The 25,728-nt window shown below is 45.3% G+C and overlaps 1 protein-coding gene across 7 annotated transcripts in view; it reads right to left on the bottom strand.

The window, feature by feature from the left end:
• Window positions 1-25,728, bottom strand: part of LOC144772901 (uncharacterized) — a 273,873-nt gene that overhangs the window by 231,275 nt on the left and 16,870 nt on the right. For 5 of the 7 annotated variants that reach the window (XR_013599865.1, XR_013599866.1, XR_013599870.1 and 2 more), the window contains exons 2-3: window positions 24,517-24,575; window positions 22,679-22,779 (exon numbers count right to left, since the gene is read on the bottom strand). Coding sequence is in view for 2 of the 7 variants with exons in the window: in XM_078657590.1 (XP_078513716.1) it covers window positions 22,679-22,779; window positions 24,517-24,575 (160 nt within the window). In the remaining 5 variants the exon portion in view is untranslated. The remainder of the gene's footprint in view (window positions 1-22,678; window positions 22,780-24,516; window positions 24,576-25,728) is intronic. The other 2 variants (XR_013599872.1, XR_013599873.1) reach the window with 1 other exon arrangement.

Raw genomic sequence — 25,728 nt, 5'->3', positions numbered from 1 at the left:
AGTGGCCTGTGAGGTGACAAAGTGGGCAATTTTGAGTAAGAGAGCGAAGTTCTTGAACAATAAGCACTTCATGATTGTGACTGGGGATGAGATAATCAAAGTATGTGTTGGCAAGGAATGTCACTGGAGTTGGGGCCAACAGGCCTGCTCGCGTAAAAATCTGATTCTATGCAAATGTCCAGTCATTTGCATTACTAATCAGTGTGCGTGTTAAGCATGTTGGTGTGTGTTGCCTGTATGGTACATTCATGTTGTTTCTGAGTGAACCACAGTAAAGGATGTCAATGGGATCCACTTTGGATACTCCTGACCTGGCTTTGCACAAGCTGGAGGGTGATGACGGCGTTCCGAGATATTGGAAGTATATTGCTCACATTTCTGTAGTTGGAAGGAGAAGACCCAAACAGTGAAGGGTGGGAAGTGGAGTCAGGGCTTCTTTAGATATTCTAGGAGGCCTTCTGGTTATCAAGGAGCTGTTTATTAGTCTTCCCTAACTCTGTCATTTGGTGGATCGTAGGAGTGAGGCTGCAAACTGTCATGAAAAATGAGGTATCCTTTAGGTTCTGCCCTTTTTTACTTCCCTGGTTACTCATTCAGTTGGCCTGATGTCAGTCAGGTGCAGACACCTTATACCTCTTGGTGTCTAGGTTGTATGTGCTCCAGAATGGAGACAACTCTGCTGTGAGAAGCATCACCCTACACAAAGTCTGTACCTGAAGACCAGACTGGAAAGAACTCTTGAAAGAGGACACCCCCAGAGCGCTCCTCTACAGTTTGGAACAGTGGATCCATATCTACTGCCTATCAGTTGTGTATAAAGGTGGGGACCCAACTATCCCACTTTGCTCCAAATTCAAGTGATCTATAATTAAGGAAGGGAATGCTCAATAGAGTACTCAGGAGGACTGCTGTGCAGCCATGGCTAGTGTCTGACTGTTAGCTAAACTCCCGGAGGTGAGGGTGCATCGACTGCCTGAAGTTGGGATCTCTAGTTGGAGGAGCTGTGCAGCTGTTCTAAAGTGCCTAGAACCTTACCAGCTAGCTAAGAGAGAGAAGAAGCCTCATGGGCCGCTATGATCAAAGACTATCCAGGAAGGCCTGTGGTCTAGCATGTCCCCCTTTGGCTGGGAGATAAGCAGTCTAATCAAGAGCAGTTAGTGAGAACCCTGGTGCCAAAGGCCCCCCAAATACTCCTCTCAGTTCAAGGCGGGAATCACAATTCAGTGACAATGTGACTGCTGAAGGTCCAGTTGGGGCTGTGATTGTGTGTCAGTGAGCAGACTGTGCAGGGTTACATCTGTTCTATTGCTGACTAGCCCATACAGGTCTTCATCTGCTTAAATGCTGAAAAGCACATGCAGGGCTGCGCCTAACGAAGTGCTGAAGGCCTGGTTGGAGGCTACATCTGCTGTTTAGTTGGCCTTGGTGGGGGCTACAACAAAAAAAGAAACCTATGACAGCATCTACCCACAGTCCTGTTAGGACTAAGTGATTCTCAGGATTTCAGGTGACTGAATGCATTGTACACAAGGTAGGGGGAGGTGGAGGGTGTAAGACTAGGTCACCCTCCTTACATATGCAATTAAAGAAAACCCAAGATATTGGGTTTTGAGACCTAGTTTCAGAATATGGCTCCTAACCAGTATGATCAGGAAAAAGCCAGAAAGAAAGAAAAATGTCTTTCTTGAGTCACCTCAATCACCAGGGTTACCCCACGGTGACATGCTTCATCATTGGGGGCCATTCCAGTTCTCTACGAACTGGGGCATGCTACGACTTGCGGAAATACGTGGGAGCACTTTTTTTTTAAAGGAAGACTATGTGTGGTGCAGTGTGTGGTGGAGTGGATAGAATGTGATAAAAAATACCTTGCTAGTGGGCCTAAACAACTTTATTCTTGCTCCTAGATTGGTATGTCTAAAAATGGGGTTGACACTGTGAAACCTGACTATTTGAGAAGGAATTCAGTGTATGATCAACATGTTTCGAGCTTCCCCTTGCTCTTCCTCAGGACCACACAGGGACCAGCCCTGTGTTTGCCACTCCTAAATAAACCTTAATAGGAAAAAGAGGGTGAAAAAATAAAGAAGATACAGTGAACGCTGCTGCTAACAAAGCATGCGTAATTAATACATACGATCGCTAATTCTCGTTGTATATTTAGTTATGTGCGAAGAAGCGCCTCATGGTCTCGAGGGGGGGGGGGCGGTGTCTCCCTGTGAAGCAATCTTCAAAGTTGGGGACGCCGCATCTGGGCACCTAGACCTCTCCCCACCAAGATGCGGTCCGGCGGGGAGAGGTCTAGGTGCCCAGATGCGGCATCTTTGAAGATTGTTTAACAGGGAGACACCGCCCCCCCCACCCGAGACCATGAGGCGCAACTTCGCACACAACTAAATATACGAAAATAAGCAATCGTATGTATACATTTTGCATGCTTTATTAGCAGCGTTCACTGTATCTTCTTTATTTTTTCACCATCTTTTTCCTATTAAGGTTTATGTAGGAGTGGCAAACACAGGGCTGGTCCCTGTGTGGTCCTGAGGAAGAGCAAGGAAAGCTCGAAACATGTTGATCATACACTGAATTCATTCTCAAATAGTCAGGTTTCACAGTGTCAACCCCATTTTTACACTAGTTATGTTGGGTGCGTTGGCCCAACGAACCGTGCACTGTCCACTTGGTGCTATGCACCTAAACAGTTTATGTTTTCTTAATAAACAATAAATTCTCTATTTTGTCTAATTGCCTCTATTTATTTTTAGATATCTTTATCTTCTTTTCATCTGTATGTTTCCACATTATAACTCAGTATTTCTATGAATTACATTTCATTCATAAATCCAAAACATTAGTGTTACATTTCTTATTACATTCAACAATATTATATGCTGTACAATTTCTGTAAAATGCCCGGTGCTCAATGCATTTCGGCACTACCAAGGTGCCTTCATCAGGGGCGAATCTGAAAAAAAAAAATAAAGATAACCATGTAATTTCACTTTTACGATGCCCATGGGTGATGATATGTATGTGCCCTGTGTGTTGTCATACCTGTTCTTGTGTTGCTGAATTCTTAAATCCTGTATGAAAAGATTTTTTAAATTTATTTAATCTCTCAGTCAAACCCAATATGACAATACGTCCTGAAAATAAACCAAGTCTGGATTGCAAACATGAGCTTACCACAGATCTCGAGTCTTCAAAATTACCCTAAACGACAAACAAGGAATGTATTCAGTTACCTCCTCACTACTTATAAACATTTCCGTGTAGCTAAAAAGCCACTCAAGTACATTGACAGGCATACCTGTTATTCCAGCACTGTTTTGTTTCTGTAAAACATAAAAAAATCGCGTATGCTCTATCAGTACTCCAAAAATCCAGAACCGTAAATTATATTTCCTCTCAATTCCACTACCGCATACCTGTTGAATGCGTCCGTGTGATGTCCACTACAAAACAGAAACCAACAAAATCGCCGTGAATACTCAAACCCATCGCGAATTCTCATCTGCTTAACTCTCGAAACTACCGGAGTTCCCTTACCTTGTATCCAAACAATCCTCTCCGTATCAAAACAACCTGCTCTCCGGTCAAAAATGCTTCAACCATTACTGATCGTTCCTCGTCTCATAACAAACTCCCGCGCGTTTGAACAGCAAAACAGACAACGGACTAATGCGCTATCATTGATCGTAACTCAGACGCCATGTTTAAATGGGTTATCTTTGGCGTAAATGTTGTTCGTGTTGCCTACGCTCATTACTCACACCACGTCATGTTAATATCTTTAGTTAGATATGAGAATTATAAATGTCACATTACAGTGACCCGGCCATTATCATGTAGTTGTCAACATAAGTTCCAACTTGAACGTTATCATCATGCTTCAGATGCCAAGGTTATTACCGCAATTATACCATAAGGTAACCCACCAGATCTCGCAAAAACTCGTCCTAGCTGCTATGCTGTGTGTTTTGTTAATGTGTTCACTACATGATGGATATCCTGTGGTACCTTCGGGCTTATGTGAAAGGCAATGTATTGTGGACATTGATGGTGCGTATTGTGTATTGTACAATATAAGCCCATATATACACGTGTACCGTAAATTATAAATGGGTACTCTTGTATCTTAATTGCATTTCTTGGTATACACTGTGATTCAACCTCATCAGCTCATTGCTACTTATATTAGTGTTGTATTTTGATAAAGTTAGTTGAACTTATACAATTGTTCGGGATGTTGGTGTTCGTAGTTTTTAGGTTTATGTGCGCTAACCCATAGGAGCTATGGTTCTGATATTTGCAGTAAGATGCTTTATCTGCTCATAGGAAGCAAGATAAATCATATTTATTGTTGAGACCGATGGGAGTCATCGCGTGTAAATTTTTAATCCAAAATAGTTCTCTTTGTAACAATCTTTGGTGGTTGTTGATTCCTGTCTTCAAGGGTACTTGTTCAATGATGAAGAACCGCAATTGAGAGATTGTATGACCTGTATCTCTCCAGTGAACTGCTAAAGGTGACGTTAGGTTTAAGTTGCGTATTCTGCTCTTATGCTCCGTGATGCGAGTCTTTATCTTACGTTCCGTTTTGCCCACGTGAGCTTGCCACATGGGCACTTGATTCCATACACTACGTTTGCTGTATTACAGTCACTGGTGTGTTTCAGTTCTATAACTTTTCCTGTAGTGGGATGGTTGATGGTGTTCCCCATTATCACATTATTGCAATTTGTACAATTTAGACATTTACTCATTCCTTTGTGAGATACTGTAGGCGATGTGGGTGGTTTCGGCTTCAATCTTTCACGCAAATTTTGCCCCCTTGTGTATGCGTGTACAGGTAAATCTTTGAATAATCCTTTAAAATCCGGTTCATTCATTAATAGTTCCCATCTGGTGTTGATTATCTTTTTGATTTCTCTTGATTGGGTCGTGTATTTCGTTACAAAAAACATTTTTTCTTGGGTGCTTCTCTGCTTGGGCTTCAGTAAATCCATTCTATCTAGTGCCAGTACTTTCGATATGCTCTCATCAAGTTCCTTCCGTGGATATCCTCTTGCTTCATATTTAATAGCCTGTTGGTGAATTGTTTTTGTTGCCTCTTGGTTATCGGAACATATTCTCTTGATCCTTATGAATTGGGACTTTGGAAGGTTTTTAATTAGACTCCTAGGATGAAAACTTGTGTATCCTAGTGCATTGTTCTTGTCCGTTGGTTTAGTATATAGTTGTGTGGAAAAACGTGTTGGATCTTTAGTAATTCTCACATCCAAAAAGTCTATTATTTGTGAGTCGATCTTGTGCGTGAATTTAATCCTAGGATTAATTGTATTCATCATGAGGATTAACCTTTCTAGGTGTTCTTGAGTGCTGTCCCAGATTAGAAAGATATCGTCTATAAAACGACAGTACATTTTCACATGTTTCCAATCTTCCGTGTTCATGATGTTCTCTGCTTCAAACTGGGCCATGAATATATTAGCATAGGCTGGTGCTCCCGCAAATCCCATAGATGTTCCGGTTAACTGAGCATAATGATGTTCCCGCCAGATAAAGTAACTATTGTGTAAACAGAACTTCAGTAATTGTAACAAGAACACCTTGTTTGTTGGTAGTTCTCCCATTTTCAAAAGAGCCCATTCAGTTGATTCAAGGCCTGCTTCGTGGGGAATCGACGTGTAAAGTGCCACTACGTCTATAGTGCATAAAATCCACTCAGGTTGGAAACCTTGTTCTGTCCATGTCAGTTTGTTCAAGAAGTCCGTAGTATCACTTATGTATGATCCCCAATTCTGGACGAATTGCTGTAAAAAGTGGTCAAGAAATCGGCCGAGGGGATCAAATAATGACCCGCACCCCGACACGATCGGTCTGAAAGGTGGATTTGTTAGATGTTTATGCACCTTTGGAATCATGTAAAGCTTAGGTGTTCTGGGATATTTAGTCGTCAAATATGCTCTTACTCTTTGGTCAATCCAGTTGTTATCTTCTGCACTTTGTAGTAAGTCATCCAGCATTTTTTGTAGTTTTGTGATAGGATCAGATGGTAACCTTAAATGTGTTTCCTGGTCAGATACATGTTTTTTTTTTTTGTTTTGAAAATCTGTTTATTAGCATATTAGGTAAAGCATTCACAAATACTTCCAATCCCGAAGGGATACAGATTAATACACGTTTAAGGTTGCTTAGAGCATATAATGGCATAGTTTCCTTAATTTTCAATTTGTTGGTACATATTAATACAAACTCCCGTCCTAAAAAAAAAAAACTCTCCCTCCCCCCTCCCCCAACAGATCCATCCGACACTCACATAACAATTATATTCGGTCAATCAATAGACCGGGGCACGCCGAGAGCCATAGCATATGGCACTGTTCAAATGTCCACAGGAATGGAACCAGACCAATACATAAAATATAAAATATAAAATGGGTGGATCCCCCCCCATCTCTCCATCTCTCACCATGGTTAGTGACAGTGCATGCCAGTCCAACCGAGGACACAGTTATCGTGCAACCGAAGAGGCATCAGTATCCCGGTCATCCCCGTCTCCCACATTTTCAAACATACCCAGTATGGTATACCAGTCCAGAGAAATTGGCTTTTTCCTCAGTCCCCTGTATTCCTCCCTCTGGAGTGCAACTCCCTCCGCCTTACCCCATCTCACCACTTCTGTTCTCCACAACTCCGGGTCAGGAGGCCTAGCCGACTTCCACCTCATAGTGATGGCACGTTTCGCAAGCAACAAAGCCAGATCCGCGAAGCGTGTCGCCACTGTCCTAGTGCGCTGTGAGGGCCCCAACCCCAGTAACGTGCCTTCCAATGTTTGGGATCGGGTCAATGCACCCGCTTCCTGGAGCGAATCATGGACCGTGGTCCAGTAGTACCCTAGTTTGGGGCATTGCCAAAGCATGTGTATTAGTGTTGCGTCCTCAGTGTCACACCGGGGGCAATTACTGTTAGCATCCGGAAACATCGTGTGTATGCGGTGTGGGGTCAGGTAGGCTCTGTGTAGAAGCATCGACTGAATAAACTTGAACTTGGGGTTTCTAGCCACTCTTTTGGGGAACTGGAGAATACGTTCCCATTCCTTATCCCTCAGGGGCCTACCAATATCTACTTCCCATTTTGCTCGGAGTGGCGACAGATCGAAAGCCCTCCCCTTCTTGATACTAACAGTGAGCCACTTAGTAAGGTGTGCGCCCGTGCCCATAAGGTATTGCATGGTGATGAGAGGATTCGTAGCTGGCTCCAGTCCCCTAGGGGACCACTTATGCATGATATAGTGGCGAATGCTAGAGTGTAGCAGGAAGGTGCCCCCAGGGACTCCATGTGCAGCTCTAAAGTCTGCAAAGGACTGTAGGCGTTCATCCGCGAACAGGTCACCCACGTGTGACACTCCGGCGTCCTGCCATTGCTCCATCGAGGCCGTCGATAGCGTCCCGGTAGCCAATGGGATACCCAGGAGCAGGATCGTGGGGGCATAGGACGACTCAGGGGATGTGTACTTTAACGCCTTCCGCCAGTACGTTATCGCCAGTTTGAGGAGAGGGGGGACATCCCTAGGTACAATTGAGTTAGGCAAAAGTAACGAGTGTAATCTCCCCAAATCATGATCCTTGTCCGACATGTTAATCTCATGAAGATTGCGGCCCGCCACCCAGAAGGCCAGCCATTGCAATTGACATGCATAGTTGTAGGCCCGAAAATCAGGCAAACCCATGCCACCGGCTTCAGATGGGAGCTGCAGCTTGGAGAGGCCCACACGCCTGCGGCCGTGCCCCCATACCAGTTCGGTAAGTAGAGAGTCCAGGGCCTTAAAGGTAGTTGCCGGGATCAGGTGTGGCAAGTTAGTGAAGTGGTAAAGAAGGCGGGGGAGCATCACCATCTTGGATATCGCCACTCTGCCAGGTATAGAGAGTGGTAGTGTGAGCCAGAATTGTATCTGCGACTTCAGTGCTCTAATGGCCCTCCCAAGATTACCGTCTATCATCTGATCTGCTTCCCTGTAAATCTGCATCCCCAGATATCTGAAGGTGACTTCAGCCATCTGGAACTCGTGAGGGGCGAAGGACAATGGAGTAGTCAGACCAGCGGCTGCAAATGTGAAGCCATATGATTTGGATTCGCTTATGGTCAGGCCTGAGATCGACCTAAAGACCTCAAACACCCGGGCAACAGGGCTCAAATCGCTCCTCAAGTCTCGAAAATATAAAATAATATCATCCGCATAAGCGGATACCATATGCGCCGTCCCTTGTCGCATAATGCCAAACCGGGGGGCCATTTGGCGGAGTCTACAGAGCATCGGCTCGAGGGCAAGGACAAATAGTAGGGGGGATAGTGGGCAGCCCTGTCTGGTGCCCCGAGCAATAGCGATAGGGACCGAAATATGACCTGAGGTGCGCACTCTAGCAGTGGGAGCTGTATACAGCAACCTGACCCAAACGAGGAATTCGGGGGGTATCCCAAATTTCGACAATGTGTCAAACATGTAATCCCATCTGAGGGAGTCAAATGCTTGTTTCAAGTCAAGTGAGATGCAGCCTTCAGAGCCCGTGTCTTCCCGATCACCGAGCATGAGCTGGGCTAGTCGCCTGAGGTTCATGGCTGTACTGCGGCCCGGGACAAAACCACATTGATCCGAGTGGACTAGTTGAGGTATATATTGTACGAGCCTTGATGCTAGTACCTTGCTCAATATCTTGGAGTCAGTATTGAGAAGGGACAGGGGTCTATAGTCACCCATCTGAAGCCCATCTTTGTTAGGCTTTAAAAGGGACGTGATCAACGCCTGCATAGTCGACTGCGGTAGGGTGGTCGTTCGCAGTGCTTCCAAGTAGATAGCGTGTAATCGTGGGGCCAGTAGTTCTATGTACGTTGCATAAAAGTCGGCCGGTAGGCCGTCTGTCCCAGGGGTCTTACCCTTAGGAAGGGCGCGTATTGCCTGTTTGATTTCAGCTACGGTGATGGTGCGCTTAAGGTCCGCGATCTGCCCCTCTGTAAGTCGAGGCAGGGCTAAGTCCTCCGTAAAGGCCTCAAATGCGACCTCCGGAAGGGGCTGCGGGGGACTGTACAGTGCTGTATAGTATTCCCTGAACGCAGTGTTGATCCCAACCTGGGTGGTGACTGTATTTCCCGCTTGGTCCAAGATACTCAGTACGGGGTGGCTCACTGGTGAGTCCTTTAATAGGCGGGCCAGTAGGGGGCCAGCTCTATCTGCCTGTGTATGCTGCCTGTTCGTATATTCCCTAAAGTCTAGGAGCCTTAGGTCTTCCAATAGCTCTGCGTGTCGAATGTGTGCCTCCTGTAGTGGTGTGAAGGGCGCATTCGTGCCTGCAGCCTCACCTTCTAGGGAAGCCAGGGAGCCCTCTACCTCCTTCAATTGAGTAATTATCTCCCTCTTCCTGCCCATCCCAGTGGCCATTGCCGCCCCTCTAAGACAGACCTTAAATGCATCCCACTCCACTTGACGGGTGCTAGCAGTGCCCATGTTTGTGGAGAAATATGTTTCTATAGCGTCGGCCAGGGAGGCCCTGAACACTGAGTCCTCAAGAAGATCTGGGGACAGTCTCCAAGTAGGGATGGGGGCCAGACGCCTGCCCCATTGCCACGTGAGTTCCACAGAGCTATGATCGGACAGGGTTTTCCCCATGTGTTGTGCTTTAACAATTGTATCTGCTACAGAGCGGGAACAGAAAATGTGGTCAATTCTAGTATGAAGCTGGTGTGGTGGGGAGAAAAAGGTATATTCCCTTTCCTGTGAGTGCGTACTGCGCCATACATCAGTCAGGTCCCAGCCCTCAGCCCAACGAACAAGAGCATCTGCCTGTTTCCTACTCTCAGTCGCCTGCAAAGGGGGATGTGACCTATCCATCGCAACATCAAGCACAGCATTAAAATCACCCCCAATAAACCATCGATGACCAGCCCATCCTGACAGCACCTCATTCACTGTTAACAAAAACTCTGATTGATTAGAGTTCGGCGAGTAAACACAGCCAAATACTACAGCATCCCCGTCCAGCATCCCCCGTACAAATACATATCGGCCCTCTTTATCAATTCTATGCTCTAACATCTGAAAGGGGACAGAGCCACGGAACCAGATCGCCGCCCCCCTTGAAAATGCAGAATAAGAGGTAGCATATAACTGTCCCCTCCATTTTTTGCGCAGCTTAACTGCTTCAGAGGCGTTCAAATGCGTTTCTTGCAGGCATACAATTTGGGTTCCCCTGCGGTTGAGCTGGGCCAAAATTCTATGGCGTTTCTGGACTGCTCCCATGCCACGCACGTTCCAGGTGCACATTTGATAATTATTAAGCGGCCCCATATCCAATCATGTGGTGCGACCCTGTGAGACTCCCAGGGCCCCATGTCAGTTTTGCGCTAAGATAAGGTGAGTGTGTCGTGTAAACAAATAACCCCTTAACAAAAAGGTCCCCAAGCCAACTTGCCCGGGATCCAAACTGTGGTGCCCAACGTGGGCACAAGTCAATGGAGTCCATGTGCAGACCGGGGGGTGACAGGCCTCCTTCGACTGTCATTAAACGGTCTCCATAGTCTCAGTAGTCCTCAACAAAGCGTGGTCCCCACGCAACCCACCAATTGCGAATAGAGGGGGGGGGGGGGGGGTATTCAAGTATACATTACCACCCGGATGGTATCATATATTCAGCAGATCAGAACTCCTCCGCCATTTGGGCTGTAACCTTCGGGAACAGCGGCAAGCTATCCATTGAGCCGGATACCTCCGTATGGGTGCCAGTGGTAGCGGAGCGCCTGTCGCTACGTGCGCTGGCGTCATGTGCCGCTAGGGCCTCCTCAGTGAGCTGCTGCCGGTGAGATGACGATGGGTGGTCTTCCATTCGAGCATCAGGAGGATGCGTCTTCACAGGGGGTCCACTGGAAGAGTGGAGACCCGGACCCGAAGTGTTGTGCCTTCTGTCAGTAGTGTCTCCACGCTCGTTGAGGTCGTCCTCCCGGCGCACCCCGAATGGGTCCTGTGAGGTTGGCGGTATCAGGGTGACCTCCATCCATTCCTCTGCCTCTTCCGGCGACTCGAAGAAGTGGGATTTGTTGTCGTGCATGATTTTGAGCCGAGCAGGGAACAGCAGCGCATACTTCATATTTCTGTCCCGTAACTTGCGTTTGACACCCATGAATGTGGATCTGGCGCGCTGTACATTGGGCGTGAAATCAGGATAGACTGAAATGTTCTTATCTTCAAATCGTATCGGTGCCTTCTCCCTGGCTGCACGCAACACAGTGTCCCGGTCTCTGAAATGAAGGAGGCGCGCTATCAGAGGACGAGGGGGCGCCCCTGGTTTGGGGGGCCGGGGAGGCATCCGATGTGCCCTCTCCACGCTGTACAGCGCAGTGAGATCTGCTTGGCCTACTAGTTTCCGCAGCCAGTCCTCCACGAATTGGGTGGGGTTCCTCCCCTCGCTTCTCTCCGGTATGCCCAGTATGCGGACGTTGTTTCGGCGCGCACGTCCTTCTGCCTCATCCACTTTATCCCAGAGATGTTTAAGCTGTTTTTCCACTCCCTCCAGCCTCGTGGAATGCTCCGTCTGTTGAGGCACCAGGTCATTCAGCGCCAGTTTCTGCTCCGTCACTCGTTCCGCCAGTTTGTTATGGTCCGCCCTAAGTAGCGACAGGCCCGTCGCCATGTTGTCAATACGCGATTCCAGGGCCTCACGGGTCGCTCGTATCTCAGTAAGGATGAGGTCCAGTTTTGCATCCTGGGATCCTTTCCCAGTCGGCGGGATGATATCCGCGTTGGAGGAAGCCAGTGGGTCCTCGGAGCCCGTGGACTGCTGGTCCGTCGCAGCGCCTTGTCCATGATTCCTGCCCCTCGGCTTGCCCATGGCTCTTGTCAGCAGGGTGGCGTCGGAAAGGGCACAGCCGTTCGCCGCTGTCTTCTCCCGCGTCTACTCCGGGCGTCGGACTGTGGTCGTCGCAGGGCCAGGGAGTGGTGTTGTGCAAGGGTGGGAGCGGCACAGGCCAAGAGCCGGCATATAGCGCGAAGAATCTCTGTACTTGACGTCAGTTGTAGAACAGGTGGCCCATCCAGTGACGCCCCGAGTGCAAAGTCGACTGCAGGTACTCACAGTACAGATGAAGGAGGTAAGGTGGCCTCCAGCCAGCGTCCAGTGAATCGGCTGTACGCAGGAGCACCACAGAAGTCTGGGCCAACTTGCGGTGGTAGGTCTGCAGAACTGTGTCCCTCTCTCCCGCCTCAGCACCAGGCTAGTCGCTCCGCCAGTCAGGTCCCGCAGTCTACCGTTCCCTGCACCTATCTGGGCGCATCGTCCTCTGTAGGGGTACCGCACCACGTGGAATCCCAGGCGCAGATCAAGCAACCGACCAGTGTGTGGGCCAAAGAAGCTCCTCTCGTCCGGGCCCCAGTATCAAGATGGCGTCCAAAACAAACTGCCAATGTGGCCTGCAGGGGGGGTCCGGAGCCTGCGGCGCTAGTGTCCAATGTCCGCCGCTGTTCGCCACACAGTTCCGGTCGGCGCAGCAGGCAACTGGCATCCAGCCCTCCGCGAGGGTTCAGCAGGTCAGCCAGATAGGAGAGCCTCCGCTCAATATTCAGGGCACCCAGCAGGACGCCGCGTAGTGCTTCGCAGCGTAGGCTGGGGCCGAAGGGTCGCCGCACTCATAGGCCACCCCCCTACAAGCAAGTACTGCAGCCAATGCCTTCCCCAGGGGTCCGGCGCGGTGCCGGTTCCGCACAGGCCCGGGGATACTGTCCGTCCCGGGCGCGGAAACAAGATGGCGCCGGCCAAAGTAGTCTTCAGGACCGCAGTACCTGAGGAGGCCTAGAGGGGCCGGGTCCACAGCTCCGAATCCAGGCGACCGGTGTCGGTCACCCCGCAGTCTCAGCAAGCACCGCAGGGAACAGGCGCATCGATGATCCCGCAGGCGGGCAGCAATCCGGCAATCCGGGTAGGTGGATCTCTTACTTGGTCCGCCGTCCCCACAGAAGGGAGGCCGGACAGCGCTCAGCAGTAGATGGGGAGGTAGCAGGGTCTTCTTTGGGACAGGGCGCCTTGTCGTGTCCCGTGGCCTCGGCTGGTGTCCGTCACCGGACTCGGCTCCGGGTCCCGATCGGACCGCGCCAACCTCTATGGGGCAGGCCGGGCAAGCCCACCACTCGAGCCCGGGGCTTCCCTGTGTCCAATAGGCCTCATCCAAGGCCGATGTCGTAGCAAGTTCGTGAGGCGGGCAGAGCGGGCAAACACCGCTCCGCTGCAAGCAGAACCCCCCCAGGTACCTCCGTCACAAAAATCAGGTGGGCTGCAGATGGGGGTTTCAGGATATCCAGCAAGTATCGTGGGCTACGGACGGAGCTCAAGAACTATCCGTCCACCATCTTAGGCTCCAGGCCACGCCCCCCGGTCAGATACATGTTGATCAAATTTTAATTCACAGAAATGTGCATCCATTACCACTAGGGCTCCCCCTTTATCCGCTGGTTGAATCATAATCTCCGTGTTCTTGGACAAGTTTTGCAAGGTGTTTCTTTCTTTTTTCGTCAAATTGTTGTGCTTAGGCTTATTGTAGTTCAATTTATGTAAATCCTTCCTAACCATTACTTCAAAGGTATCTAACATTTTGTGTGAAATGGGAGATTGAAACACACTTTTTGGTTTGAACTTCTCAAGCTGACCTGTCGTGGCTGTAATCGGCTCTGTTGGTTCCACTATGTTGGTGAAATAATGTCGTAGCCTAAGTGTCCTCATAAAACGGAAGAAAGCTCCCTCTGTTTCCATTTCATTAGTTTGTGTGGTTGGTACATATGTTAGACCTTTGTTCAATACTGTGAGTTCTTGATTCGTTAATTTAGTGGAAGATATATTGATAATCAAATCACTTTCCCTCCGCTCCGTAAGGCCTTTCCTGCCTCTTCCTCTCCTTGTTTTGCTCTTTCTGTTGCTGTTGTTAACTGCTGCGTAGGTGGTCGATCTTGATCTTGTACCAGTGACAAAAAAGGTGCACCTTTTTTGTCACTGGTACAAGAATTACTAAAGATCCAACACGTTTTTCCACACAACTATATACTAAACCAACGGACAAGAATAATGCACTAGGATACACAAGTTTTCATCCTAGGAGTCTAATTAAAAACCTTCCAAAGTCCCAATTCATAAGGATCAAGAGAATATGTTCCGATAACCAAGAGGCAACAAAAACAATTCACCAACAGGCTATTAAATATGAAGCAAGAGGATATCCACGGAAGGAACTTGATTAGAGCATATCGAAAGTACTGGCACTAGATAGAATGGATTTACTGAAGCCCAAGCAGAGAAGCACCCAAGAAAAAATGGTTTTTGTAACGAAATACACGACCCAATCAAGAGAAATCAAAAAGATAATCAACACCAGATGGGAACTATTAATGAATAAACCGGATTTTAAAGGATTATTCAAAGATTTACCTGTACACGCATACACAAGGGGGCAAAATTTGCGTGAAAGATTGAAGCCGAAACTACCCACATCACCTACAGTATCTCACAAAGGAATGAGTAAATGTCTAAATTGTACAAATTGCAATAATGTGATAATGGGGAACACCATCAACCATCCCACTACAGGAAAAGTTATAGAACTGAAACACACCAGTGACTGTAATACAGCAAACGTAGTGTATGGAATCAAGTGCCCATGTGGCAAGCTCTACGTGGGCAAAACGGAACGTAAGATAAAGACTCGCATCACGGAGCATAAGAGCAGAATACGCAACTTAAACCTAACGTCACCTTTAGCAGTTCACTGGAGAGATACAGGTCATACAATCTCTCAATTGCGGTTCTTCATCATTCAACAAGTACCCTTGAAGACAGGAATCAACAACCACCAAAGATTGTTACAAAGAGAACTATTTTGGATAAAAAATTTACACGCGATGACTCCCATCGGTCTCAACAATAAATATGATTTATCTTGCTTCCATTGAGCAGATAAAGCATCTTACTGCAAATATCAGAACCATAGCTCCTATGGGTTAGCGCACATAAACGTAAAAACTACGAACACCAACATCCCGAACAATTGTATAAGTTCAACTAACTTTATCAAAATACAACACTAATATAAGTAGCAATGAGTTGATGAGGTTGAATCACAGTGTATACCAAGAAATGCAATTAAGATACAAGAGTACCCATTTATAATTTACGGTACACGTGTATATATGGGCTTATATTGTACAATACACAATACGCACCATCAATGTCCACAATACATTGCCGTTCACATAAGCCCGAAGGTACCACAGGATATCCATCATGTAGTGAACACATTAACAAAACACACAGCATAGCAGCTAGGACGAGTTTTTGCGAGATCTGGTGGGTTACCTTATGGTATAATTGCGGTAATAACCTTGGCATCTGAAGCATGATGATAACGTTCAAGTTGGAACTTATGTTGACAACTACATGATAATGGCCGGGTCACTGTAATGTGACATTTATAATTCTCATATCTAACTAAAGATATTAACATGACGTGGTGTGAGTAATGAGCGTAGGCAACACGAACAACATTTACGCCAAAGATAACCCATTTAAACATGGCGTCTGAGTTACGATCAATGATAGCGCATTAGTCCGTTGTCTGTTTTGCTGTTCAAACGCGCGGGAGTTTGTTATGAGACGAGGAACGATCAGTAATGGTTGAAGCATTTTTGACCGGAGAGCAGGTTGTTTTGATACGGAGAGGATTGTTTGGATACAAGGTAAGGGGACTCCGCTAGTTTCGAGAGTTAAGCAGATGAGAATTTGCGATGGGTTTGAGTATTCACGGCGATTTTGTTGGTTTCTGTTTTGTAGTGGACATCACACGGACGCATTCAACAGGTATGCGGAGTGGTATTGAGAGGAAATATAATTTATGGTTCTGGATTTTTGGAGTACTGATAGAGCATACGCGATTTTTTTATGTTTTACAGAAACAAAACAGTGCTAGAATAACAGGTATGCCTGTCAATGTACTTGAGTGGCTTTTTAGCTACACGGAAATATTTATAAGTAGTGAGGATATAACTGAATACATTCCTTGTTTGTCGTTTAGGGTAATTTTGAAGACTCGAGATCTGTGGTAAGCTCATGTTTGCAATCCAGACTTGGTTTATTTTCAGGACGTATTGTCATATTGGGTTTGACTGAGAGATTAAATAAATTTTAAAAATCTTTTCATACAGGATTTAAGAATTCAGCAACACAAGAACAGGTATGACAACACACAGGGCACATACATATCATCACCCATGGGCATCGTAAAAGTGAAATTACATGGTTATCTTTATTTATTTTTTTCAGATTCGCCCCTGATGAAGGCACCTTGGTAGTGCCGAAATGCATTGGGCACCGGGCATTTTACAGAAATTGTACAGCATATAATATTGTTGAATGTAATAAGAAATGTAACACTAATGTTTTGGATTTATGAATGAAATGTAATTCATAGAAATACTGAGTTATAATGTGGAAACATACAGATGAAAAGAAGATAAAGATATCTAAAAATAAATAGAGGCAATTAGACAAAATAGAGAATTTATTGTTTATTAAGAAAACATAAACTGTTTAGGTGCATAGCACCAAGTGGACAGTGCACGGTTTGTTGGGCCAACGCACCCAACATAACTAGTGTTCTATACTCCAGGAACTGACAACCCCTCTGAACCGCAGCACCATTTAGTAAAGTGTAAAGATAATTGGAGAACAGGAGTGCTCCCTAATACAGAATTAAAACAGATAATAACCCCATTTTTAGACATACCAACTTAGGAGCAAGAATAAAGTTGTTTAGGCCCACTAGCAAGGTATTTTAATCACTTTCTATCCACTCCACCACACATAGTCTTCCTGTTTTTTTTTGTTTTTTTTAAAAGTGCTCCTACGTAATTCCGCAAGTTGTAGCACGCTCCAGTTCGTAGGGTAACCTTGGTGAGTGAGGGGACTCAAGAAATACATTTTTCCTTCCTTCTGGCTTTTTCCTGATCATACTGGTTAGAAGCCACATTCTTAAACTAGATTTCAAAACCCAATACCTTGGGTTTTCTTTAATTGACTGAATGCATAGGTCATGGCACTCCATTCAGGCCACCGTGGTGCCAAAGTGCAGGCTGCGTGGGTGCACCATCAAACACAACCCTGCACCTTAATCATGCTATGCATGAAAGTCCCTAGAGACAAAGGGGAAACCCAGAACCAGGAACCCAGAACTTGGAAGAGTATGTACAGAAAGGGAGGAGGGTGGGTGAAATGTATGCCAAAGATAGCACCTCCAGAAACACCAACTTGTGTAGGACTACTGCAGAGTGTAGTATTGCAGGCAACTGTGCGATGAAAGTATTTTCTTTATAGAAAAGATAAACTCTAGGCTGGACCTTCGCTTTATTGGGCATGTTGGTTGACTGTTGAGCTCTGCGCTCGAGCACCCCCACAATATCTCCCTGAGAAGCATGCAGCAACTTGCACATTCTACCATGAGACTGAAGTGCTGAAAGGGTTGTATCTTGCCCAATTAGCAAAGGCCTAGTCAAGAAAGGCCACACAACTGAGGCAAACCCCCACCCATTCAAGGCCCGGTAGCCCTTACCAGTCCCATGGGTATATTTTAGAGAGTCTACGACACAGGTCATGATTGGCGAATATGGGTTGAAAGGATTTATATAGGGTGGGTTTTTTAAGACAGTGTGCTAGTGGTGATGAAGGGTCCATTAATACAATCAAGTTTTTGATTCAGAGAGGTGAGACGGAGAAGGGGTTTGGAACAGAGCTCAACAGCTTTGAGCAGTGCCCTGCTTTGGTTACTGGCCCTTTATCTGTGGATTTTAGGTTCTAGTTTACTTTAGTCTTGATAATGCTTTGTTTGCAGATTTTGCACGCTGCTCATAGAGAGATGAGTCCAAGTAGTATTTTTAAGCTTGTGGGTGTCTGTTAGTGGTTTTCAGTTTTTGTATGTATCAGGTAGTGAAGAGTATGGGTGTTATCTGCTTTTCATGAGGAGGGAGGGCAGTGGACAACCTCGAGGTCATGATGAGTTACCATGTGTTTCCCTTTGTGGTGTGGGAGGGGCTTCTGGTAATTAAGAAAAGGATAGCTTGGGAGTCACAGCCTAGTTCTACTCTGCAGCTCAGGGTCATTAGAACAGAGACATAATGATTCAGGTTGTTATCTTTGGACTGTGTGGATTCAGTGAGGTAAATTGGACTGAGACAAATACGTACATAAAAGAGTCTCACAATAGTTTGCCAGGATCATGCCCAGGGATATTCAGGTCTCTGAAGCAGATGCTATTTATGCTGATAATCATGGCTATAGATCAGGTGTCTCCAACCAGTTGATCATGAACTACCAGGAGCTCCAAGACACCTTCAAAGTAGCTCGCAGCCTTGAGATCATTTTTAAATGAGCACAGGGTCACATTTTTTTTTTTAATATTAAGGGAAAGCAATATTTACTTTAATTTATTATCTTCAGGCATAAGATAGCAGAGTCTGATAATGAACAGTGCTCAGTTTGACTTATGGACCAGGCTGGATCACAGAGATGAAGAACTGAAGCACAAATGTATTTGACTCTTAAATAAAAGTCCTGGTCGACTCAATATTGGCACATGAGGACCAAATTATGTTTCTGAATGCTTTTAAATGGGCGAAAACTAAAATGAAAACTTACCTTAATGATCAACTCTTCATTTGAATTTTCCCTCAAATTTCAATGTGTCGAATTTACAAGCAACAGGCCTTTTGCTCCCAGTGGACAGTAGACAGGGACCGTCTTTATAACTGAAAAAGTCATTCTTTTCAAATGGGAGAAATGTAATGTGAAAAAAACATTTTCGATGAAACATTAAGTATTCATGTCTTTTTCCACTTTCCATTAAGCCAAATACCTCTTAATGTCTTATGAAGCATGTTTATTCACTTAATATTCTTCCCAGTTAAACAAATGTATTTTTATGTTACACATATGGCACCATGTCCACAGGCCACTGCGGGCAAGATGCTTGGTGTTTGTAAATGTGACACTTGGAAACCTGGGACAATTTAAATGATGAGTTTTATGGAATCCACATAAGAAAAGTTAACTCTTTAGTTTACTTTTCTTAATACACTGCCATATGTATAAGTGAAAAATATAGATACTATTTTAAGTTGGAGAAATGTAAAGTTCAGAAAAAAGTTCCATACTCTGAAAATGTTTGCAGAAATTGTTCTGCACTTTAAATTGATCCAATGAAATGTATGTCCTGTGGCACAAGAATATGACGGTCTCTCAGTCACCCATACACACACGGTCATACATCCCCAAATACCATGCTCTCATTGACACAAATGGCAGCCCTGTTGTAGTGCCCCTAGTCATAGTATTTTGGTCAAACCATAGCATCTGGCTCTATAGACATTACTATGTCAATTACGCTAGGCGTGGGAGTGTCTGGTGACAATGCATGTGTTGTTTAGCCTTCAGCAACTCTAGATTTGTACTGAGCAGAAGTAGCTCTCACTACAGAAAAGGTTGGAGGCCCCTACTAAAGATAAACATTCAGGGAAGACTCTAATTCACTGTTGGAAGTGGAACAACTTTACTCATTTAATTAAAAAATAAAACTCTGCCACAAATACATTCGCAACGACCGCAAACGTGATACAAAATCTGTACCTGCTTTGTTAATTGGTCACAGGCAGACTGCATTTAAAAAATACTACAGTTTAAGGTACCTACTGCAGGGATCTTTATACACCCAGCAATTTCCAGAGTATAATAACTGTAAGATAACACTGATGGTTAATGCATTTGCTGGGAACATCTGTGTGCAGTCTAATCACAGGGTTGACTCGTCATAAAATAGCATAAAGAGTAAATGTGTCTACTGCAAAACACAACATGCAAGGCATATTTATATTTTTATTAGACTGCTCAGTTGGCTATTGCTTCTGCTGCAGAGAACCTTCTCTTACCTGCACATTGAATGTTATAATCCTTTTAACACAGGTCAATGGGTTATGAACCAGCATTATGGGGCTTCAAACAAACTGCCAGACATAAGTAAGTGTATAAAATTCCTGTTTTTTTCTCAAGATTTCATTATTCTAAAGTTGCCATTAGTAGGTGTTATATAAATAGCTATTAGCATACACATTTGGACTGACATAGCTCACCTTTTTAGACAGCAAGAATATCATTTAAATTTGGAGCTAGGAAACCTCAAAAACCTGACCCCAAATTTAACACAAGCACTAGTGAAGTGACTAGCTGAATGGCTTCGTTTCCCGATATCACTGGCATTAAGGTGTTATGTTTCAGCTTGCTCCTAGCCAGGAAGAGGCCAGAACATAAGGAGTGACAATTGAAATGTAACTGCAGCATTAGAAATGGTCCTGGAACTGAAAGCAAGAGACCTACCTCACCCATAGTAAGTTGATGCTCTGAAAACAAATGAGGAAAAGTGGGGGCACCAATGAATGTGTCCTGAAGTTGGCAAGGGGCACTGGATCAAAGTCAGCACATTTCACTTAGGCATGAGAAAATCAAGCTCAATAACCTCCTGAAGTCTCACTCATTGAGAGTGAAACTCACACATTTGGAGACCAAGCTGAGCTCTCATGCTAAATGTCACACTTGGTAAGAAGGGTTAGAACTTGAACTCTAAATGCAACTCTTTCCAAAGCTCTGCTATGTGCAGAGCAACTCCTGAAAGTTGTAAATAGGAAGTAATTCCATCACAATGAAAGCTCTCCTGCAGACACCTTCAGTTCTTGACAGGAGCTATCTGAACATATCAGAATCCTGAAGGAAGAAGCGGATGAAGTACTGGGAGGTATGGTAAAACAATGATGTCTAGATTGGGTCAGGTGATAAGTGAAAGGCAGGAAGGGAGTCTGATGACTATTCTCACCGCAATAACAAACTCTGGTTCTGGCTCGGTGGTGGCACCACGAATGGCCCATTCTAGGGTTTGGGAGATTTAAGACAATATTCCAACTCTGCAAAAAAAGGTCGTCACAGTTCCAGGAGAGGTGAGATTGATTCAGTTCGGTAAAGCTTTCGGATTGGGATCCTGGTCTTATTATATCTCATTTTTGCATGATATGAGGACAAACAAAACTGCCAGACATAAGTAAGTGTATAACATTCCTGTTTTTTTCTCAAGCTTTCATTATTCTAAAGTTGCCATTAGAAAGTGTTACATAAATAGCTATTAGCATACACATTTGGACTGACATAGTTTACCTTGTTAGACAGCAAGAATATCATTTAAATTTGGAACTAGGATAACTCAAAAACCTGGCCCCAAATTTAAACAAGCACTTGTAAAGTGACTAGCTGAATGGCTTTGTTTCCCGATGTCACTGGCAGGAGCTATCTGAACATATCAGAATCCTGCTAATCTACTGTAGCGAAGTGTTTAGTTATTTGTTTTACTTGTTTTTAATATTTATCATTTTAATGGCCACTTCATTGTTATTAGGTTTTCTGTGACATCACTTCCTATAATGTCTTCAACTATGCTCATTAGTACTTGCACCTTTTGTAAGGAAATGCCTCTTTTTGCATGATCATCCCCAAACGTGTGGACTGATGCTGCTGGTTTGTTAACTCTCAGAGTGTACTGAGGCATGCTAAGCAGATGTATGTTGAATTGGATACCCCACAATTGGCGTACGCTGAGTTACATAAGTCCTTAGTACATGGTACCCAGGGGTTTTAAGTTAAGAGTGTGGCTCAACGGTTAGAGGCGGCAAACCCGGAGGCTGAGGTCAGCCCGGGACCAGGGTTCAATTCCCGACGCGGCCGGGTGCAGGACCAATGTCAGCGGGCCCGATAAGCTCGCCTCGGTGCCACTCTAACCATGGGGTCCCACGCTGCAACTCTGGGCAATAGCTTGCTTAATCTCCACTCTGGCCCCACCACCGCCGGGGATGTCTGGCTTCACCTTGGGGATGCCCAGTAAAGGGACCATCTCACAGGGAAAGCCAGGACGGGTTCCCCAGTGGTACAGCGCTGGGACGCTCCAGGGTAACCACGCGCTTTACAAATCCAACTTTCATTTCATTTCACCCACGGCTGCAGCTCTGATTGTGCCACCCTGTGTATAACTAAGTGCAAACTGGCTCCCAGCCTGCCACTGTACCAAGGCTGACATCTCAGTCCTGCTACTTCTGAGTAGGGATACTAAAATGGATACTTCCAGGTATCTAATTAAATCAGGGCATTAAACCTGACTTGATGTTCAAGTTGAATTTAATGTCACTTTTAAGGAAAGACAGCTTTTACAAAGTTGCCACTCTGTTGCCCACTTTATCTGGTGCCCTTTTACTGTTGCTGGCCACCAGACAGCTTTATGATCTCCTGGGAAGTCCTGTGAACGACTCGCAGGCTTAAGAATAACAGAGGCCTGTCACAGAGGGAGGTGTTACATCCCACCCCTCACAGAAAGCCACACAGGGTGTTGGCCCAAAAGCAGAGCTTCAAAGGAGAAGCCACCTTTGGTGGTCATTTGGCTATCACACTCACTCATATTCATAAAACCATTCGGTGACCAAATATTGCATCAGTGTGCTACTAGCTCCCGCTTGTTGTGGAATATTAGGGTCAGTGTGCTGACTCTCCTCAAGTAGCCTTTTACCACCTACCTCTGCAGTCACTTAGAATGTCCAGGGGGACAAAGGAGTTCAGCAGTCCATACTTGTGTCTCTTCATGGGGCGGGGCCTTGGCCGCACAGTCTCGCGCTCCCTGGTGAAAAGCAGACAGAAGAGCAGGTTATTTACTACCAGGCTAGAGGCTCTTAGTCCCACATGTTCCCTCCCCTTTCAAACATGAACTGGAGCAGTTTAGGCTGATTTCGCATTTTCTCAATGTGTCAGTTTAAAGATTACTGTGTGGTTTTTACAAAGCATGTCCCGCAGTCTTTAAAAATAAAGCCTTCCCATGTGAGACAAAAATATGAAAGGGGAGTAATATGCAATGTACAAAAAAATCCTGTTGGGCCTAGGGTCACATTATGTCATAAATAATTACTGGACCCAAATTCTTTCATAGTTGCCTTTATTGAAGACATTTCTGTAGGCAAGAATTTGTGGCTGGGGTGAGTACAAACACGCTGTGCAACACAAGTCTTTCCACCGTGCTCCTCCATTCTTGGTAAGAGGCCAGACACTGTTTATTCCCCAACACATCAGAAATAAGCAATGTGTTTGTGCAATGTCTGTTGACAATTTACCCGGTCACTTTTTGCTGCTCTCCAGTGTGTAGAAGCTGTGTCCTCTCCCTGTGTAGGCCTTTAAAGCAGATCCAGTGTCATTTTGGGAAGTTGCCCTCCAGAGGATACGTGTCCTAAACTTTGTCTACCCTAGTGTGTTTACACAACTGATCCTCCACCATGATTGGATACTCAAGTCAAGGGCCTCCAGGTTCCAAGGACTGACAGGGTTTAAGAAAATCAGCTTTAGTAGTTTCGCTCCGAAATTCACTCCTGGGGTTCATAGACAAGATCATACGCCCTCTTATACTCCTCTAGACAAGATCATACGCCCTCTTATACTCCTCTCCAGGGTCTACACGAGTCAAAGAATAGGTAGAGCAAATGAGATATTGCACGCTTATATTGTTTTTCAAAGACAGTCCACAGATATTAGCTACTAAATTACACCACTGCAAATAGCTGTAAACTACAGTTATCACTGTAGAAATAAATAGAGTCACAAAATTGGAGATGCACATTTAACAACCTCAATATTGGACACTGTGGGACCGTAGCCCCAAAAAGATTTTTTGTTGCAAACATGAAAGACTGGCTGCGTTTGGTTGAATTATGAAAAAATGTTTGCAGAAATGTCAACATTGATTGATATGGGATTCCTTCTGCACTGATGCACAAGAACTACAGGCACACAAAGTGTATATTAATGTAATTAAGTGTGCATCCACCTATTTTTTTAGTTTTATATAGCGCGAACTAGACCCGAACCGAATCAGGTATCAGAGCGCTTTACATAGCACCAGTTACGTTATATGAGGACACACTTTCATTTTAAGCACGGGGAGATTAAGTGATTTGCCCAGAATCACAGGAGGTTTTTTTTTGGCGTCGTTACCGAGACTCGAACCCAGATCCCCAGGTCCGAGGTCGAGCGCCTTAGCCGTTGTGAACTGAAATGGTTTGAGACTTATGTTTACCCTTGTTGGGTGGTTTTAAACCCTCTTGCTACTTCGAAAGATCTCAGAACAAGGTGTCATGGCTCAAAGCTACATCACTGGAGTTCGATTCTCAGATTCTGCAACACCACCTCTCGCTGTAATAAAATAATAACCAAAAGAGGCCATAGCAAGAAACAACTTCCTCCTACAGAAGCAGTTTCAAGTGAGACCGAGATAGTGTGTGACACACCTGGAGGATGAAGATTCCAGGGCTACTATTTCCAAAACAGCACTTCTTCAATGTGTCAAGCCAAGCACAAGTCCTTCACCTACCCATCCCAAGTCCATGACGGTGACGAATAGGGAGTTCCTCTCTGAAGCGCACCCATTCTCTAGAACAAAAGAAATGGTATTTATGGAATGCAAGCTTTTACCATGTGTGATCTTAACCACCCCAAAAGGTCCCTCGTTGTGAAACGATTCAGAAGAATGTATTAGTCACAGGACCAAACATTTGGAATACTTAGCTATTTTCGAGTTGCTCTATCATTGGCAGACATGACTATAGAAAAGGATTATCTGTCTGGATGGTCTATTTGGAATGTCAGTAGGGCAGACACAGAGACGACCACATGGATCCCAAATTTGAGGCTTCCCTTTCCTCTATCACCCCAGTGTTGCACAGATCTCACAAGCTGACTCCAATGCCAACCTTCTCTGGATGATACAAAACTCTGTCTCTACTGGCATCATATAGAATAACTGGGCACAGCTTAATTCCCAAACTCCTCCTGCCCGCCCACTGTGGACATTCTGCAGGGATGATACAGTGATGCAGAAGGCAGCTGGTTTGTTTTCTGAGTCTATTTCAGATGGAAAGGGAGACTAATACACTAGCCCCTCCTTACTACTCTGTCTGAGAAGGCGTAAGATACTTCATGGTAGGTGTTAGAGCGGATAAACCCTTCCCTAGGTGTAGACCGTGAATGTTACCTATATCCGACATGTATCATATCCATACCTGGAAACCTTTGGGACCAGCGTCTGTTGGTGTCTAAGCTTGGGACAGAACAGAGCGCCTCAAGTCTGAGAAAGGTCTGTCCTGCCCGCCTCCACTGAAAATATGTGGGACAGGCACAGATGGGGAGTCCTTTTCAGGTCTGCTATCTCATGGCGGTGCCTTGAGGTCACATCACCCTCTGTGACATCACAAGCAGGTGTACATGGTGACTCCTTGCTCTCTAGGCCCAAGGCCCATTATGCTGAAAGTATCCAAAATCTCAGGATTATCTTCATGGTTTAAATGATGTATATACCCTGCATTTTATTGTTTTATAGAACATTTACTGGCAACTGTAAATATACATAATTCTACATCATTCTTCTCAGAAAACGTAAAGAGTTCCATGTAATTAGAAACAAGCTCAAACCATATGAAGAAGCTATAAAAGATATATGTTTTACCAAGAAAGCAGATAAATTGTCTCTTAAACATTTGGGAGCCAACTGACATGAATCACACAGCACAGGCTTGGGTAACTCTGG

Source organism: Lissotriton helveticus, chromosome 1_1 (assembly GCF_964261635.1).
Source record: "Lissotriton helveticus chromosome 1_1, aLisHel1.1, whole genome shotgun sequence".
Classification (NCBI taxonomy): Eukaryota; Metazoa; Chordata; class Amphibia; order Caudata; family Salamandridae; genus Lissotriton; species Lissotriton helveticus.
This window is presented reverse-complemented; position numbering and strand designations above follow the sequence as displayed.